This window comes from Rhipicephalus sanguineus, chromosome 7, assembly GCF_013339695.2.
Source record: "Rhipicephalus sanguineus isolate Rsan-2018 chromosome 7, BIME_Rsan_1.4, whole genome shotgun sequence".
NCBI classification, from domain to species: domain Eukaryota; kingdom Metazoa; phylum Arthropoda; class Arachnida; order Ixodida; family Ixodidae; genus Rhipicephalus; species Rhipicephalus sanguineus.
In genome coordinates this window covers 166,165,666-166,182,938 of record NC_051182.1, presented here as the reverse complement: position 1 = coordinate 166,182,938, position 17,273 = coordinate 166,165,666, and the positions used below count along the sequence as shown (strand labels likewise).

Below are 17,273 nucleotides of genomic sequence, written 5' to 3'. Positions count from 1 at the left end.
AATGTGGAGCACTACAGTTCGTACATGCAATTCAGTGAGTATAGCCACTGATTGCATATATCCTTACATATATGGGCTTGCGGTCACCACATTACCATAGCGCATGCAGGAATGCACGAACACTCGTTTAGATGTACCGAGTTCCGGGTGCGTACTGAACTCATCTGAATGAGATTATTCCGAAGCCATTCACTAGGTCGTCTCTGTTATATCTACATCAATCTCGTTTGTACTGGCCGGTGCGTGATTATTATTGCGTAAACCTGTAAAATTACGAGCAGGACATAAAAGCAGACAGAAGTTCGGAGGAGAGAGAGGCTTGAATTAATGAGAAGTCGTTGAAAAGGGAATGTCGACATCTCTTTATTCGACCGATTCTTCCCACATCAACTCGACAAAACATGTGTGGCTTTGTGTCTTCGAATGTTCTGCTCTGTTCTAACTGGCTTGCTGTGGATAGGTTGAGGTTTATATCACCTCGGCTACTCCGTTTCTACAAGTTCTGCAGCTCAAAAAATGGTTACGCAAAAACGAGGCATGTCGACAACACTGGCGTTTGAAGGGTAACTTATGATGCGACGTAACGTCGGCCCTCACGTTAGGGTACATACGTGAGTATTATCGAAACTAAGGGCACTTTATGGTGCAATCATGTGTTTATCATACGTAACTTTCGTAATGTATTCCTCCGGGCTCGAGCAATGCTTCAATATAGCTTGCTGAATCATAGGGATATAAATGTAATATTTATTAGACTGCTATAAAAGCGGAGCCAACACTGGAACCACAGACGTTAACCTGATATGACGCCTGTATCATAGGAGTACATATTTACGTATGTGCTTATTGCTCTGTTGTAAAATTAGATAGCCAGCACCACAACCACAATTGACGTTACACCGACATTATTGCCTGCATAGGGTTTTTCCAAAGCAGTTTATAGACCTGGAGTGGCTCTGTGGTAGAATACCTGACTGCCACGCAGAATGCTTGGGTTCGATTCCTGCTGAGAACCTAATTTTCATTCTTTGCATTCATCGGGTCAACGCTGCCGATGTCGGTTTTAGGGGCGAAGCACCTTAGGGCCGATGCTTGCTCGTATGGCGTCCGTGCGCACGGCGCATTACCGTGTAAATCAGGTTTAACAATAGACTAATATCAATCATAATTGTGACAAAAAATATAAAACACCTACAAGCACAAACCCTTTATACTAGTCGGTGACTTCAACGTTCAAATTATGGACCTTAGGACTTGGCTTTGTCGTCGACTCTCACTGTCCGCTGTCACGGTACATAAGACAACCGTTGCTATAGTCGAAACATACATGTTTGTGTGTGAATAAAAAAAAGTTTACAATCGACGAACATCAATCATAATTGTGACGGAACAATATAAAACACCTACAATCACAAACACTTTATACTAGTCGGCGACTTCAATGTAGACATTATGGACCTTAGGACCTAGCTTTGTCGTCGACTCTTTGTGTCACTTCATGTCTCTCAATTTACATTATACGAGGCAACGTACGGTTACTCACCCATACGATACCCAGAGCTTCGCCCACTCGTCATGATTCACTTCGGGGAGACGCGTGGCTTTTAGACAGGAAGCAGCTTTTTCTCGGGGCTGTGTCCGTCCTTCCATTGGCGACCGTCCGCTCGGGAACCATGTGTGAGAGAGTGGTTCGTGAAAGAAGAAATGAAAAGGGGCACTATTTTCTACCACGCTCTAGTGTGTTCGGGGTGTTGGTTCGGGCCTGTGTAAGGGGCTGGGTAAGACGCTGTGGCCTCTCCCCCTTAGAACCATGTGTACTGGCACGCGCTATCGCGTTCGGGCCTTTGTAAGGGGCTGGGTAAGACGCTGTGGCCTCTCCCCCTTGCACTCTCTCAGCAATCATGTGATGGCTTCTGGAAACTAGATTCGGCCGACGCGCAATGAACCAACGCGTTGTATCCTAGTCAGAACGCGCTGGCACGCGCTAGCGCGTTCGGGCCTGCGTAAGGTGCTCGGTAAGACGCTGTGGCCTCTCCCCCTTACACTCTCTCAGCAATCACGTGATGGCGTCGGGGAAGGATATTCTGCAGAGGCGCGATGAACCCACGTGCTCCCTTGTGCTCCCGCGTGACGTGGCGATGAACCCGCGTGCCGTGCTCCAACAAGAGTTCGGGACGAGTAACAGCATCAGAAATTACAGTGAATTCATGGTGTGTTCCACTTGCAAGGATGCGTTAATATCGGGCAAGGTGCCCGTGATGAACGGAACTTTAGGTCGACCCATGCGCTGCTTCGCATCCCCACATGGTTTCCTTTAGTGGGAGATGGTGTAATTTTAGGGGCGAAGCTCCTTAAGGCGGCACCCGTTCGTCCCTCGTAGTCGTAGTCGTAGTGCGTAACCAGTCTTACGCTTTGACCTTTAAGGTGGTGCCGGTGGGAGATTTTTCCTGTGCGTTGTTGAACAATAAAAAATTCGCAGCGTGCGCGTTAACTAAAAGCCGAATTCTTCTGTCTCTCATTCCCCATTAGCAGCCATTGGCATGTTCCAGTAGGAAACGTTAGTAGAAGTAGAAGTGTAAGTGTTAACTAAAAGCCGACTTCTTCTGTCTCTCATTCCCATTAGCAGCCATTGTTTACCTCCAAGGTAGTGCCTGGTGAGATTTCTCCTGTGCGTGATTAAACAATAAAAATTTTGTTCAAAACGCCGTTGATTGATGAAATAAACCAACGAAAGACGCCAGATGTTCTGTAAAAGCAAAACGAAAGAACGCCAGATGTTTCTAAAGCAAAACGAAAAGACGCCAGCTGCTTAACGAAAGACGCCAGATGTTTTCTAAAGCAATGGTTTTCTAAACAATGAAAATTCACAGCGTACATGTAAAATTAAAGTGAGCTGCAAGTCGTCATAACTCATCGAACCTTTAGTATAAACGCGCCCGATCTCACGTCGGTGATGATGTACTGGGCAGAATTCACGGAAGATTCACGGTTTACCGATGAACCTCCGCAGCTTCGCCCACTCATCATCATTCACTCCGTGGATATGCTGTGATTTTTTTTCTTAACGCTCTCGCATTTAAATTACCAATGCCTGTTCTCGCCGTTCCTGGGTTGATACAAACTGTCAATCACCTGTGGCGTGGCACATACCCGTACACCGCGGCCCGTGGTAAACGGGTATGTGCCACACGTGTCTGGAGGAAAGGGTTTGACGACGTACACGTCAGGATTTTCACGTCATTCATGTCATGACCAGACAGTCGTATTCGTCAAATCCTCTTACCTTCCCATGCCAATTTTAGTCTACACCAAGTTAAAGGGGTCATGAAGCATCCCTTGGGCTTGTTGAAAAAACATATCCTGCGGAAAGCTGACACGGCTATGAACTGCTCTACCAAATATTACAGTCGTGCGCGCCGCGTAAAGGCCACAAGCGGAGCGCGAAGTTGCCGTTTCCCCAGGCACCCTCTTTTCAAACAGAGGCCGGTTCTCACTCTCGTCGGTGGGCGAGGCGTCTGCACGTTGACGTCGCGGATCTGCCAGTTTACGTCGCAAGAGACATAGCATGCTTATTGGCCGATAGCCGACGTAAATCGAGAGCGGCGTTCGGATCAGATGCGCTTCTTGCCACGGGGTGCCGCCACTTGCCGGCGCCGCACTCCTCAGTACATGGTAGCCGCACTACATGGCGCGCGCGAATCACAGCGGGAGAGCGATCGCGTTTCATGACGCGCGCTGACGTAACTTCTTTCCCCCGTGCCATCCCTCCCCGTGTAGCTTCCAGTGCGCTCGTCGGCACGAGAAAAGAGAGAAAGCGCTGAAAGCGTGCGCCAAACCCCCGTAACTCCGCGCATTCTTGAAGGATTCGAGAAATTTTTGCGGCAATCGATTCGGGAGGCAGTAAACTCCGATACTGAGGTCATTAGATCATTACTCGGAAAGTGATTCATGACCCCTTTAAGGAGGCGATCACGAGAGCATCCAGACGTAGATAGATAGATAGATAGATAGATAGATAGATAGATAGATAGGATAGATAGATAGATAGAGATAGATAGATAGATAGATAGATAGATAGATAGATAGATAGATAGATAGATAGATAGATAGATAGATAGATAGATAGATAGATAGATAGATATAGGATAGAATAGATAGATAGATAGATAGATAGATAGATAGATAGAGTAGATAGATAGATAGATAGATAGATAGATAGATAGATAGATAGAGATAGATAGATAGATAGATAGATAGATAGATAGATAGATAGATAGATAGATAGATAGATAGCTAGATAGACTAGATAGATAGATAGATAGATAGATAGATAGATAATAGATAGATAGAAACGCTCAAAGTGCCTTATGTTCGCTAAAAAATGCGTCCTATTTAAAACGTACAGCAAACTGAAACGAATAAAGAAAACAACATCACAACTGATTGCGTAAATTTGGGCTGTACGCCATAGTAGAACCGTGATATGGCCAGATCTATGCCGTAGAGGTTGTGGCTATGTGTAAAGCATGTTATGACTTACTTTCACCGTGGCCGAGGTTTTTGCTAATACTTAAGAGATGCATCTGGTCGTTTGTACGAGGGCTGTTCCAAACTATTTTTTTGCAATTTATGCACACGCAGATATGAGCGACGCCCAGGAAAGCCACCCGCAGCAACGCCAACGCCCAAGTCAAAGTCAGAAGTCCTGCGACACGACCACCGCCGTCACCACTACCACACAACGGACCGACACGCTTACCTCGCCGTCGGCAGAGCCCACCCCCAGTGCAGCTAGCTCGGCAAACCCGGAGCCAGGAGCCAATAAGCCATGGCCGCCACGGATTTGCGGCGTGTGCGGCGACCGAGCCAAGAGCTACCATTTCGGCGGCATCTCCTGCGACAGCTGCAAGGCCTTCTTCCGACGCTCGGTGCAGAACGAGTCGCACTTCCAGTGCCCTAACCGCGGAAACTGCCGCATCACGCTCGCGTCCCGCAAGAGCTGTCAGGCATGTCGCTTCGCCAAGTGTCTCGCCATAGGGATGGAGGCGAGCTGGGTGATGACCGAGCAAGAACGAAGAGCCCGAATGCAGCAGCGCTTGCTCGCCAAAGGAGACAGCAGCGGCCGACCACCTCCGGCACCGAGACCTCTGGAGATGCCCCCGTCTGCAGAAGACGTCGTACTTCTAGAAGAACTGGTCCACGCTTACGTGACCGGCTGTGCCGGCGCCCCTTTCGCGGCTCACCTTCAACGCGAAGAGAAGTCCAGGACAGAGTTGCTCGACGTGTTCTTCACGCTGGTGCACCAAATAAGCGGATTTGCGCAGGGACTGCAAGCATTCGCGAGGGTTCGCGAGTCGGACAGGCACATTCTGCTAAGGACGGCCGTGCTCGAACTGTGCTTCCTCCGCAGCGCGATGAATTTCGACGACGACGACGACCGGTGGCCCTCGAGGGTTCACTTCGGTGACGAGGCGACTTCGGTGCCTTCTGTGCGCGCTTCCGATGTAGAACGCTTAGTTCCAGTAGAACTGTGGGCGCTGCACCGGAAGTTTCTGGTGTCCACGCGGAGGCTCAAGCCCGACCCGCTGACCCTGCTTCTGCTGTCGGCGATAGCGCTCTTGTGTCCGGACAGGGCCGGAATCAGAGACCTGGAGACCCTTACCCTTCAGCAGGAGCGTTATTGCGCGCTACTTCGCAGGTGACGTTTGAGTATACATCAACAAGGTGACTGCATGAGCTAGTTGTTACAACATACTTGGCAAGGAAAGCCTCCTTTAGAGCGTAGAATGCTTGAAGAAAAGAGGAGGCAAGATAGGACATAGCGCACACTTACAACCCCGTTTATTGCTTAGATGGCGGGAATATATATGCAATAGGGGGGGGGGGGGTGAGGGATCAAAAAGAGAAGCGGAATACACATGTGCAAAACGGTTAACGTATTGAAATGCAAGCCTCAACTCAGAAGATACTGAAATTCGTTATTTAAAAGATGAATCAACGGCGCACTCACACACTACTTGCCTGTGCAAAAAGGAAAACCTATTTTTAGTACACATTCTGGGCACTAAGGAGCTTTTCCCTGTCAAGTAGAAGTATACATGGTGTCTAAATGACAACCCGTTATTCCTGTAACGCAATCGTGTCGATGAACAGTTGCAAGCGCGGAATAAAAACTCGTACTGAAACAAAAAAGAAGCAGTGAAGCGAAACGTTCCTGTCGCTTACCCTGCCGACACTTTCACTTAACCTTTCTCTCTCTCTCTCTCTCTCTCTCTCTCTCTCTCTCTCTCTCTCTCTCTCTCTCTCTCTCTCTCTCTTTCGCATCATGGTCTTCGCCTTCATAGTGCTAGCCTTATTCTTCTAGTGCAGTACGAACACCCAGCAAGAACTTTCTGACTGTAAAAGGCGTGTTTGATTAACAAGCTGGTCGAAACATATTTGACGAGCGGTACCTCGTTTAGCATCTTTAAGCTACCACTGTCATACTTCGGCTGCGGGCTGAACAAAACTTTTACTATTTAAATTGTGAAGGTGTAACAAGTTTAGCCAAATATACAAAAAAGTCACAGTATTGCCGCAAGGGCGAAGCAATGAATGTAGCAGCAAAAAATGGAATGTTATACGAAGCAAGGCTAGCAACTATCTCAGGAGATCTGTGCACGGTTTTCTACACTGCTGGACTGCCCTGCGTCGCATGGGCATTCACTTTCATCGGCTTGTATTGTCTCCTGGCTCCGCCATCACTGTAAGTTGAAGAATTTACCAGTCCAAATTTACTGTTACTGTTGACGCGTAGTTACATCGGTCTCTTTCTTGAACGGCCCCGAGTCTGCGTTTATCACATCGGAGCAGGGTTTGACATGTAGTCGACGGGTCATCGCAGGTACGTGACGTGGCGCAAGATGGCTCCCATCGAGTTTGCCAAGGTTCTCATGCGGCTTCCCGACCTGCGTGAGCTGGCGGACACGCACGCCGACTCGGACTTGCTCTTCGACGCCAAGGAAGCGGCTGACGTGCAAAGACACCTTTCCAACGTCATGGTGAGCTGGAAAGGGGTCATGGTAGTTAAACAGGCGAAAATATATTTAGGTGGCGTGAGCTTTGGCTAGCTTCTCAGCAGCTTGTAATTTCGTATACCTCATCACCCCTTGATGTGTCGACATGCCGGTCTGGAGCGGTCTGTTGTTGCGCCAAGCACAAGGTTGTGCCAGGATTTGTGCCCAGATTTGCCTCATCTAATCTTGTGCTCTAGTCTAAATATGCTAATCTGATATATTGTTCAGGGGACATTACCCGGTAGAATAACAATGAACGAGGCGTGTGACGGATGTGGGGTGTCCTGTCGATCGCCGATTGAGCAGGTGCAATGCCTGTAGTAAAGTGGCTGAGTTAGAACGTCTTTTGACGTAACTCAGAAATTGTTACCGCGCGCATCGAGCATGTACCAGACCTTTAGCAGCGGCTGCCCTGGAGTGGCTAGCAGAACCGAGATTTTTATAGCAGAGCCAATTTGACACTACCCAGACGAAAATTATCCGTCCGGCTTAACTTTATAGACAGCTGCTCACTATAGCGCGATCGCGATGGGCCTGATGTCTTTCCAGAGAGAGAGAATAAGGAAAAAACAGGGCGCTTAACCAGGTCGCATTAAACAGTCCGCCACCCTGAGCTGGGGGAGAGACAACAAAAAACAAAAGAAAACAAGAAAATGGTACAAAAGTATCAGTGAGTCTAATACGCATGCGTGAAATCGGAAGCACGAAGAATGTGTAGCAGTTCGCTCAAGCATTATCAAAAAGCAGAGTGTTATATCTGCACTGACAATTGTGATGCCACGCAGGTTTGCATTTTCTGGGCGTAAAATGATCGCACTCGGTGTCGCATTTCTATATACACTTTATAGATGCCAGCGCTGCAACTAGCACGTCCAGTACATATGTGACACTTTGTGCAGATGTGGAATGCTGGCTGCTCGCGACAACACGGATGACGTCGCATGTATATGCTTAATGAAGATGAAATACCAGCAAGGAAGAGGCGACAAGACTGTGTCTTGTCGCCTCTGTGACCGTTATTTCCTTGCTGGTATTTCATCATCGATCATGTACCAACTGGACCAACTATCGACATTGTTGCTATATGTGGTTATGCAGGTGCGCACCGTAGAGCTTCCGGCACAAGTCGGTGACGTAACGAGCGAGTCCCTCTCACTTCCGGGCCCACCGCGGTGGAAGTTTCCGGGAGACCTCCAGCCACTCAGTGCCGCCGAGTCGGCCGGAGAGGATTCGGCCGAGGAAGAATCGGCTGAGGAGTCGTCTAGTCAGGGATCGTCAGACCGCTCGGCACCGGGAGCACGCAAAAGCTGACACTCCTGTAACGGATATGGGGGCTACCACATCACTTGGATATATGTGCACGTGTATATATGGACGCTCGAGTACGTTAGTGGTCGATGTGCCTCGAGAACGCGCTAATATCGTAGGTGGTTCACACTACCCGCTTCATCAACATCTCATTCCAACGCAATGCATAAAAGAGGACACATTCCTTGTCGTCTCAGTGTCCCTTCTTGTAATTCAGTTGCCATAACGCTCCATACTGGCAGTTACCAAACACAATTTCACATAAAGGAAAATTGCGACAAGTCGCTAATCTACATTACCGGCCATTGAGAGTGTATGCTTGTTAGAGAGGAGGAAGAGGAAACGCAAAGGCAGAAGGAAATGAGGTGGACCAGAAAAACCTCCTGTTGGCTATCCTACACGGGGGGTTGGGGAAGATCAATAGAAAATGAAAGAGAGATAGATAAAGGTTATGCCGAAGGCCGGGAGGTTAAGCGGAAGATCAATATCCACTTTGTTACCCTGCTCTGGGGAAGTGGTAAGCGTACAGGAACCTAAGAAAGAAAAGAATGGGAGAGATATTAAAACACACACACTCGATCACCGGAGTATCATAGTCGTTAAACGAGACCGGTTGATCGCAGAAACATCAGCAGCGTCCTCGTCGCTGTCTGATTAGAAGCTCAAAGTTCGAACGTTCCGGCGTTCCAGGATTGATTGTTCACAAAAAGTGGCTGGTCATGAGGCGTTACAGCGTTGCTGAGAGGAACAGTCCTTGAAAGCTGCAGCGAGTGCAGTGACAGATGATATGTTCAATGAAGTTTGTCAGTTGGGCTAGTTGGTTTAGCGTGACGACGATGTGGATGCGTTTTGAAGACGCGGACAGAGATGAGACGGGACACACACAGCGTTGTGTGTGTCCCGACTCATCTCTGTCCGCGTCTTGAAAACGCATCCACATCGTCATGTTCAATAGCTTCCTCGCTGCCGCGGTGATCCCGGGAGGCACTGTCGGTCATTTCGATTCGGCATGCAAAGGTTTTCGTAAGCGACACTCTAAGCTGCAGGAGGCAGGGAACCCTTGTTTCAAATCGGTACAGTACAGATTGAAATTGAAGTTGAAGTGACAATGAAAGAATTAAGCAATAATAAAATGGCATGAGTGAAAGTCTAATCACTATATGGTAATTAGTTATAGTCACAGGTTGTGCAGCTTTCGACGCGTGAACCTTCCCATTTGTTTTTTTTTTTGTTTTTTTAATATACTGCAGGCTCTTCACGGCCCATGCAGGAGTGGGTACATGAATACATGAAAGTACATACATTGCCAAAAATTCATGGTGAATATTGGATACACTGAATGAGGTTCATGAACGAGTCAGTCGTAGTGCAACACACAATATCATTGGATAAATTATTCCAGTGGAAGCTAGCTGACGGGAAAAAGGATGTGTTTGTGAGCGTCACAGGCGTGCGCAGGGTTCACCTTAAGGGGAAGGGGGGGGCGAAGGCGGGCGAAGGTTCATCGCAGCGCCCCCCCCCCCCATTAAGTCAATGTATGAGGCAGACATTGCGCCCCCCTCTTCTTAGGTGACCAGGGGGGGCGGCCGCCATCTGCCCCCCCCCCCCCTCTGCACATGCCTATGGTGAGCGTTAGCACGGCTTAATGGTTGACGGATTGCTTTGCAATGATTTAGTACCGACGAATGCTTAGGCAGTTCTTGCCGATAATGAGAACATGATATGGCCACGATATAATTCGTAAAGGAATTTTAGTCTTGAAATTATTCTACGTTGCGAAAGGGGTTTTAGGTTTGCCCCTTGCAAGCAAGCCTGTAGTACTAGACATAATCCGTATGTCTTGTCTTGTCGCCTAGATCCTGGCTCATACCCACAAGGGGGATTGGCCACACTGTACTTTATAATGTAAATGGTTTCGCTTGCTAAAAAATTAAAAAAGAGAAATTAGATAAGAACTATAATAACATTCCTTAAAAAAAAAGGGTGAAAGGGGCAGAAGCTTTCGATAAACCATAATACATAAACAAATTAGCAAAAATAAAGAAGGGGGTCAAGAATTGGATGTAACTGGCGGTACCACTAGCAGCGTATCCTTCCGGTTGCCTGAAAATCCGTATGTACAAACCTCACTGCCAATGTTTGTATACGTTCTTTTTCACTTTTATAACACTACTGTGGGATTAGCTTAAAGATTCCCGTGATTTTGAGTTTATCAACTTCAGTGTAACGTTGTAACATTGGCCATTACAAGGCCAAAGAAAAGAAACAAGAGAGAGCAAGCTTAATTTAAAAAAGAACAGCAGAAAATAAAGCAGCTGAATCCCATGCTCCTAACCCGCTAAAGGTGAGTTCAAAGCACTTTCTTACGCTTAGCCCAATTTGCCATCTCCTAGTGGGTACATGCCATATGCAAAGCAACAGCAGAAAGGTGAGAAGCAGAGGAAGAGGAAGCGCGGTGCGGCAGCAGGCGAGGGCCGGTTGCGCCATGACTCCGCCGCCATACCCGGATGTTTTCGGCGAAAGCCGCTACTTCATCACCAGCGAGCACATGAAGGCGTTCCGGGCGCGGCTGTTCGGCGAGAATCGCAGCAAAGAGACGGCCGCCTACCACCCGAGCGACCGGCGACGCATACTGGACAGCGACGAGTACTGCTGGCGGTTCATCGTCCACAACCGCCTGGACCTGGAGCGGGCCGTGCGCATGGCTGACGCGGCCCTCAAGTGGCGAGCACAGGTACGGGTTTAAATGTGAACATTTGACAGAAGTCTATCTGACAGAGGTGCAGTAGCGCTTATGTAAACACTGCTCTGTTGGCGCATCATCATTCACCCCTGAGGAAGGGTGCGCGTTGCTCTCGAAACGATCGGGGTTTTGAAGCAAAAGGTCACTGCAGTTGATCTCAACGTGAAAGCTGTAGGAAGTGCGGAGCAGTGATTTACCCGCCCATCGGTGACGCTGGCGTTACAAACGTGCAGCCTGCACGGAGTACATGGCGGGAAAGGAAACGTTCATTTGTGATGCAGTGGCGCCCTCTCCCCTCCTTTTCCTCGTCACCCTTTCACACACCTTCCTATACAACGTTATACATGGCTATGCTATGTTTTACCCGTTGCATCTCCTCCTCATCACCCTCGCATCACTCCTCTTCACCCTCTCTTCCCTCTCCCAATGTCTCGTTAACCTGTACTGTACCCGGCTATGGTATGCTTTACGCTCCCCCTCCTCCTTATCTTCGCATCTCTCCTAACCCTCACTTCCCATTCCCACTCCGTTGTTCTGCTAGAGTAGAGTAAGACTTGTTGCTGGGCGAGTTGGTTGAAATCGAAGGGGTACATTTTAGCGCAAACTATGAAAGAAAGGCACGAGTAGCCAGTTGAAGTTTAGCGCCCGACCTATCTGATTTCTCCTACTTCTTACTCGAGCCTTTCTTTCATAGCTCGCGCTAAAATGGACCCCTTCTGCTATAGTACGTACACCTGTGCTATTCTTCACCCTCTCCACCCTCCGCACCCTCAAATCTCTCCTCCTAAACTCACTTCCCTTTCCCACCCCCTTGCTATACTATATGCATTGCTGTGTTCTACCTCTCTCCCTCCTCCTCACCCTCACAACCCTCCACCTCCCCCTATCTTCCTTCCCACTCTCTAGTTATACTGTACTATACAAGGCTATGTTATACGTTACACGTTCCCACCTCATTAACCTCACTTCCCGTTTCATCCCCCTTGCTAGACTGTACTATACATGTCTATGCAATGACTTATCGGTTTGTGTACGCTTGCGTTTTGCCTGCGTGTCGCCAAACTACGTCATGAGACATAACACGAGTTGCATACTCCTGCATCCCTCCTCCTGCATCCCTCCATGCACGTTCGCGCCACGCAGACGGCCGGCGCGTTTCACAGCTGCTTGAGCCGCTACCGGCAGTAGCCCTCGCACGCTTTCACTCGCACATGGGACATACGACGCGCGGGGCGATAAACCAGCTTGTACATTATACGGAACATGACGGCGATAGCAGAAATGAGCCTCGAGTGCCCACATAATTGCTACTTACCACCTTGGTTGGTGTCCTTCATCCAGGTGCGGCTGCACGAGCTGACCGAGTCGAGCCTGCCCAGGGCTTGCCTGCAGGCCGGCTTCGTGCACCCGTTCAACGTGGACCGCTACGGGAACCACGTGCTTCTGCTGCGACCCGCCAACATCCGCAACCTTCCTATGGTTGACGTCCGCCGCGTGCTGGTCTTCTTCGTGGAGACCCTGCTGCGGCGACAGAACGCCTCGCGCATAACACTGCTCGTGGATTGCGTTGGCGGCGACCGCCACCAGGTTAAGTCTCGTTCAACATGTTTTGCCTCAAACTGACAAAAAAGTCATTTCAGTGTAAATAGAAACGCGAGCGCGGATAAGAACTCATAGGGTCCTATATGCTGTCGAAGGCGAAAGCCTTAGCACGCCTTTGCTTCGCGCGTACACAGATGGTGACGTTCTGAATACGCGCTTTCCCTTGCTTTCCGGGAGTAAAGATAGGAAGCAAAGAGTACTTGGAATGCAACATTGGGGGCCTTCGGCCGCCATTATCGTCAGAACCCTGCGTGGCCATAACAGTTTCCTTTAAACAGTGACGGGACAGTCCGACTGATTAAAACGGGGCAGGTTTCGCGCCCCCTCTTAGGTGATTAGGGGGCGCGAAATACGTTCTGTTGTCACATCATGAAGCTGGGCGAGAACAGTCTTACGCAGATGAGCAGCAGCGACGAGCAGTCTGTCGTGGAACAAAATACATTAACATCCTTTTGTGTTCAATTGCAGCTTGAGCTGGGTCGGTATGTGATGGCCTTATTCCGCTGCTACTACCCTCGCTCGCTGGGCTTCGTTCTCCTGTGGCATCCCCCGCGTTTGCTCCAGGGCATCTGGAAGCTCTGCAAGGGCCTGATGCCCGTCGAAGCCCTGGAGAGGGTACGCTTCATCACGGTCAGGGACATCGGCCGCTACGTGGACCGAGACAAGCTACCCGTACGCATGGGGGGCACCGACAACTACCACTACGTGTACGTGCCCGGAAGGCCTCTGGGAGAACGGTGTCCCAAGCTCGCCCCTCTGGACCCCGTCAGCTGCCCGACGGCGAGCCTGCACGTCTACGGCATGTTCACGGCATGACGCGGCTGTACTAAAGGCTGCTGTTTAGCTGCGAACCGCAGCACACGAACACGAACCGCTGTAGCCCTCGCCTACCACCGTTACAGCGCTATTACACAGCGCCTACGACTTCGTAGGCGCTGCAAATAAAAAAATTCCAATAAAAATATTTCACGGCGTTTTCCGAGTTCTTACTCCATCATTAAACAATCTGACCGGTAAGCTTTCTGCTGCACTAAAGAAAACAGGTACCGTAAAAATTTGTTGTAAGCCCTTTGAAGGGGTTCTGACATCATTTTTCGAAACTGACTTTACTCCGCCATACAAATCTGTACAGAGACTGCTCTGACCAAGTGTGAAGCTCGGGAAGTGCTGATATTTTATTCAGACATTAAAGTAAGATTTCGCACGGCGCACTCGCTGACATCAGCACTAGCCTGACGTCAGGCTACAGTATCAATTCTGGCGAGTTCCCGCACCAGGTGTGATGACGTCAGGTAACAAAATATACAGAATGGCTGCTTGTGCGTCACCAACGGTAAAGTGTACCAGAACCAACGGAGCTACGGAGGGGAACGTCTATGGAAACGTAACGATATTTTGCGTGAGCACGTCACGAGAAGCTCATACCATGTCGTGACGTCAAGGTACAGTAGGAACCGAAAGTAGCTAACATTTAAAAACATGTTGTAATCAGTTTTTCGGGTTGCACTCACGCTTAACAGTACATTTTACAGGCTCTTGAGGGATTGGCCTTTCATTTAACGCAAAAAAAGCAGAGAGAGAGAGAGAGAGAGAGGAAACATTTAATGAAGAATGGCTCGTTAGTGAAGGTGGGAGGGTCCCTTATTCCATGAACCCACAGGCCTGGACCACCCGCCGGGCCCGGCCAGCACCCCAGTATCCCTTAAGACTTAAAGGGACTCTAAAGAGAAAAACGATTTTTGCTCGTATTAGCAAACCACCTGAATTTTCGCCATAAAAAAACACAACTCTTCGCGCAAGAAGACGCTTGGTGAGCGAGAAAATGTTAAAAGAAAATCCAGGTGGCAACGAAACCAACTCTGTGACGTCATAGATTTTGAGGGCGTCTGCTAAGACCTGCATAGTTCTTAATCGGTAGCAATAAAGGACATTGCCCCCTGAGGGGGCCAGAGACTTAACGTGTCATGTTTCAGCAAATTTTATTGAGCCAATGTGGCAAAAGCACGGAGTAACGCTTGGAAATCCGTGACGTCACGCTGATACCCATGTGTAGAAATTTCGGCGCGAAATACAAGAATGAGACTTTGACCGGCACTTTCGGTTCTATTAAGGAACAACCTATGATGGCGAAATGAATGATAATAGAGTTCTCAAAAGAACAAGCGATTTGTCTAAACTGATTCGTAGTTACACTCCAGTGACCTTTGAAAGGGACAATGAACAGAAAAACAATTTTTCTCATATGAGTAAATTACTCATTCACCATGCCAATATCACCACGTTTGAGGCTAGAAGGCACTTCATGAGCGAGAGAATGCGCAAGAAGAAAATGCGGGGGTCGACGCCACCTTGAAATTTCCGCACCGAAGGCAGTGACGTCATCGATTTTGACGGTGTCTATTAGGTACTAATCGGCAAAAATGAAGTACATTGTTCTCTGATGGCGGCATAGAATTAACATACCAAGCTTCAGGAAATTTCGTTGAGCCAATGTCGCCAAGATAAGAAAAATACGCTTTGAAATCCGTGACGTCACGCGTGGAGATTCCGGTGCGAAATTTAAAAATGAGACTTTGATTTTCTCCGCTATTATTAAAGCTATGATGGTGAAATTAACAACATTAAAGTTTTCAGAGTAAAATTTACCGGCCTAAACTGATTGATTCTTTCTGTTTAGTGTCTCTCTATGAACCTGATGGCGAAATTAACGATCATGGGGTTCTTGGTCCGAACAGCTTATCAGTCTAAATTGATTCATAGTTACACTCTACCACTGGCGTAGCCAGGGGGGGGGGGGGGTAGGGGTGTTCAACGACCCCCCCCCCCCCGACATATTTCAATTATGCGTATGTGCACGTACACGCACACATACAAACGCACGCACGAACATACATGAAGTATGGCTGAACCCCCCCCCCCCCCTCTAAAAAAATTCTGGCTACGTTCTACAGTGGCCCTTTAACCATCACAAAAGAGGAGACTCGTCGTACGGCGGGAGCAAAAAGGGACGGGGAGAGAGGCCTAGTCGCCTCACGAGACACCGCACCCGGAGTTCGCCCATCGGGGCACCGGCTCTTTCCTGCCGCCGTGGCGACCGGCCCATGAGCGACATACGGCGGCGTACTCCCGCAGCGCCCGCGTGCAGCGGCGCATCAATCCGGGGGTCTATCCCGTGCAGGCGAGGGGCCTCCTTCACGAGGCCCCCGCAATGCCCTGCGCGGCTTGGAGAGCCGAGGGGTCTCGAGACCCCGTCCCTCCCAGGGGTGACAAGTCCGCTTGGACGGAACCTGGCGCCACAGGCCAGCGGGTCCCCCTGTACCCGTTCAGAAAAAACGCGCCGGGTGTGCGCGCGGCCGTGGAATTCAAACGCACCCGCACATGCCGCGCGAGCGGGGATTCGAACCCACAACCTCCCGATGCCGAGGCGGACGCCTCTGACCACTAGGCCACGGCAACGGTGAGGAAACGCCCGCACTAATCGGCAACTTATCTGAGCTGCCGTCGTACGGCTTCTACTTACGTAGCTCTCAGTGTTACCGGCAAGGCAAAACGCATTTCCAATGTTTTCAAGTATTTGGTCATTTTCTCAAAGCAAAAGTAACGCTTAGTAAACACATTATTGGAAGGATTATTGTATAACCACGTGACTTCCATCCCCTACCTTCTCTCCCTTCTCCACTAGCAAGGTTGATGAAACCGCAAGCCGCGCATCCTATCTTTACATGTGTACAAGTATCCTCACGGAGCCAGCCGCCTTTAAGTACAATGTGACGTTCCAAGGATGAACCACAGTAAGTACTTAATTGATTGACTTAGGCAGATGAAACTATTATTGACCTCAGACGAAATTCCGAAAGGGGAAATCGCGAGGTGGTGCGGCAAAGAAGCGCCTCTCGAAAGTCGAATAATGGCGCGCTTTGAAATCCTGCGCCAAGGGACGCTCGACGAATGGCTGCGCAAATGAGAGCACGTCACGATGCCTCACAACCACTGACGACCGAGACCGAGCAATTTCGCTCGTCGCTGCGGTGACAACGCGAGTTTTGTCTTCCACCTAATAACAAAACCCGCCCCCAGAAAACGCCTGTCGGACTGGGTGCTGCCATCTAGCGGCTACATTTGCAACACGCAGCAGCCGGTTTGCAGCCTTCGAGATGGAAGACGAATGCTGCACGATAATCTCGAGGACACGTTTCTACTGCCACGCGAGAACTTCGGCCGCTTCGGCGCCTAGGGGCGCTATCGCTGTCTTTTATTATGGCGGCTACATTTATCGTCCGACATTGAGTGGACCCACATGAGAAAGACATTGTCTTCCCGGGCCTCTCTTACCAACAAGTTCGTGACAAAAAGCTGCATTGCGATGAATGCAGTAGTCAGTAGCGTATACTTCAGTGCGTAGCTATTATTGCAGAAGTAATTAAACAGTTAATAAAACACGAACCGATGAAACACAGACTTGACAGACTAGTAACACTTCGTTGCTGATAAAAAGGCCACGTTTGTCTGTTTCCCTCCAGTATGTCGGTGTAGTCGCAACGTTTTCAGCCTACGGCTGCAGACAG

General features: G+C 49.2%; 2 protein-coding genes across 3 annotated transcripts in view; both read left to right on the top strand.

Annotated features, from left to right (window-relative positions):
• Positions 1–8,518, top strand: part of LOC119400491 (vitamin D3 receptor) — a 113,063-nt gene extending 104,545 nt beyond the window's left edge. Inside the window, exons 2-4 of one of the 2 annotated variants that reach the window (XM_049418086.1) lie at positions 4,642–5,698; positions 6,884–7,040; positions 8,154–8,518. In XM_049418086.1, the coding sequence (XP_049274043.1) occupies positions 4,644–5,698; positions 6,884–7,040; positions 8,154–8,366 (1,425 nt within the window). In that variant the 5' untranslated portion in view covers positions 4,642–4,643 and the 3' untranslated portion in view covers positions 8,367–8,518. The remainder of the gene's footprint in view (positions 1–4,641; positions 5,699–6,883; positions 7,041–8,153) is intronic. The other variant, XM_037667551.2, reaches the window with a different exon arrangement.
• A 2,271-nt stretch (positions 8,519–10,789) lies between these two features.
• On the top strand, positions 10,790–13,597 carry LOC119401012 (motile sperm domain-containing protein 2). The gene is made up of 3 exons (XM_037667862.2): positions 10,790–11,097; positions 12,448–12,693; positions 13,177–13,597. The coding sequence occupies exons 1-3, from the start codon at positions 10,849–10,851 to the stop codon at positions 13,522–13,524; spliced, it is 843 nt and encodes a 280-aa protein (XP_037523790.1). The 5' UTR covers positions 10,790–10,848; the 3' UTR covers positions 13,525–13,597.
• Positions 13,598–17,273: the final 3,676 nt, after the last annotated feature.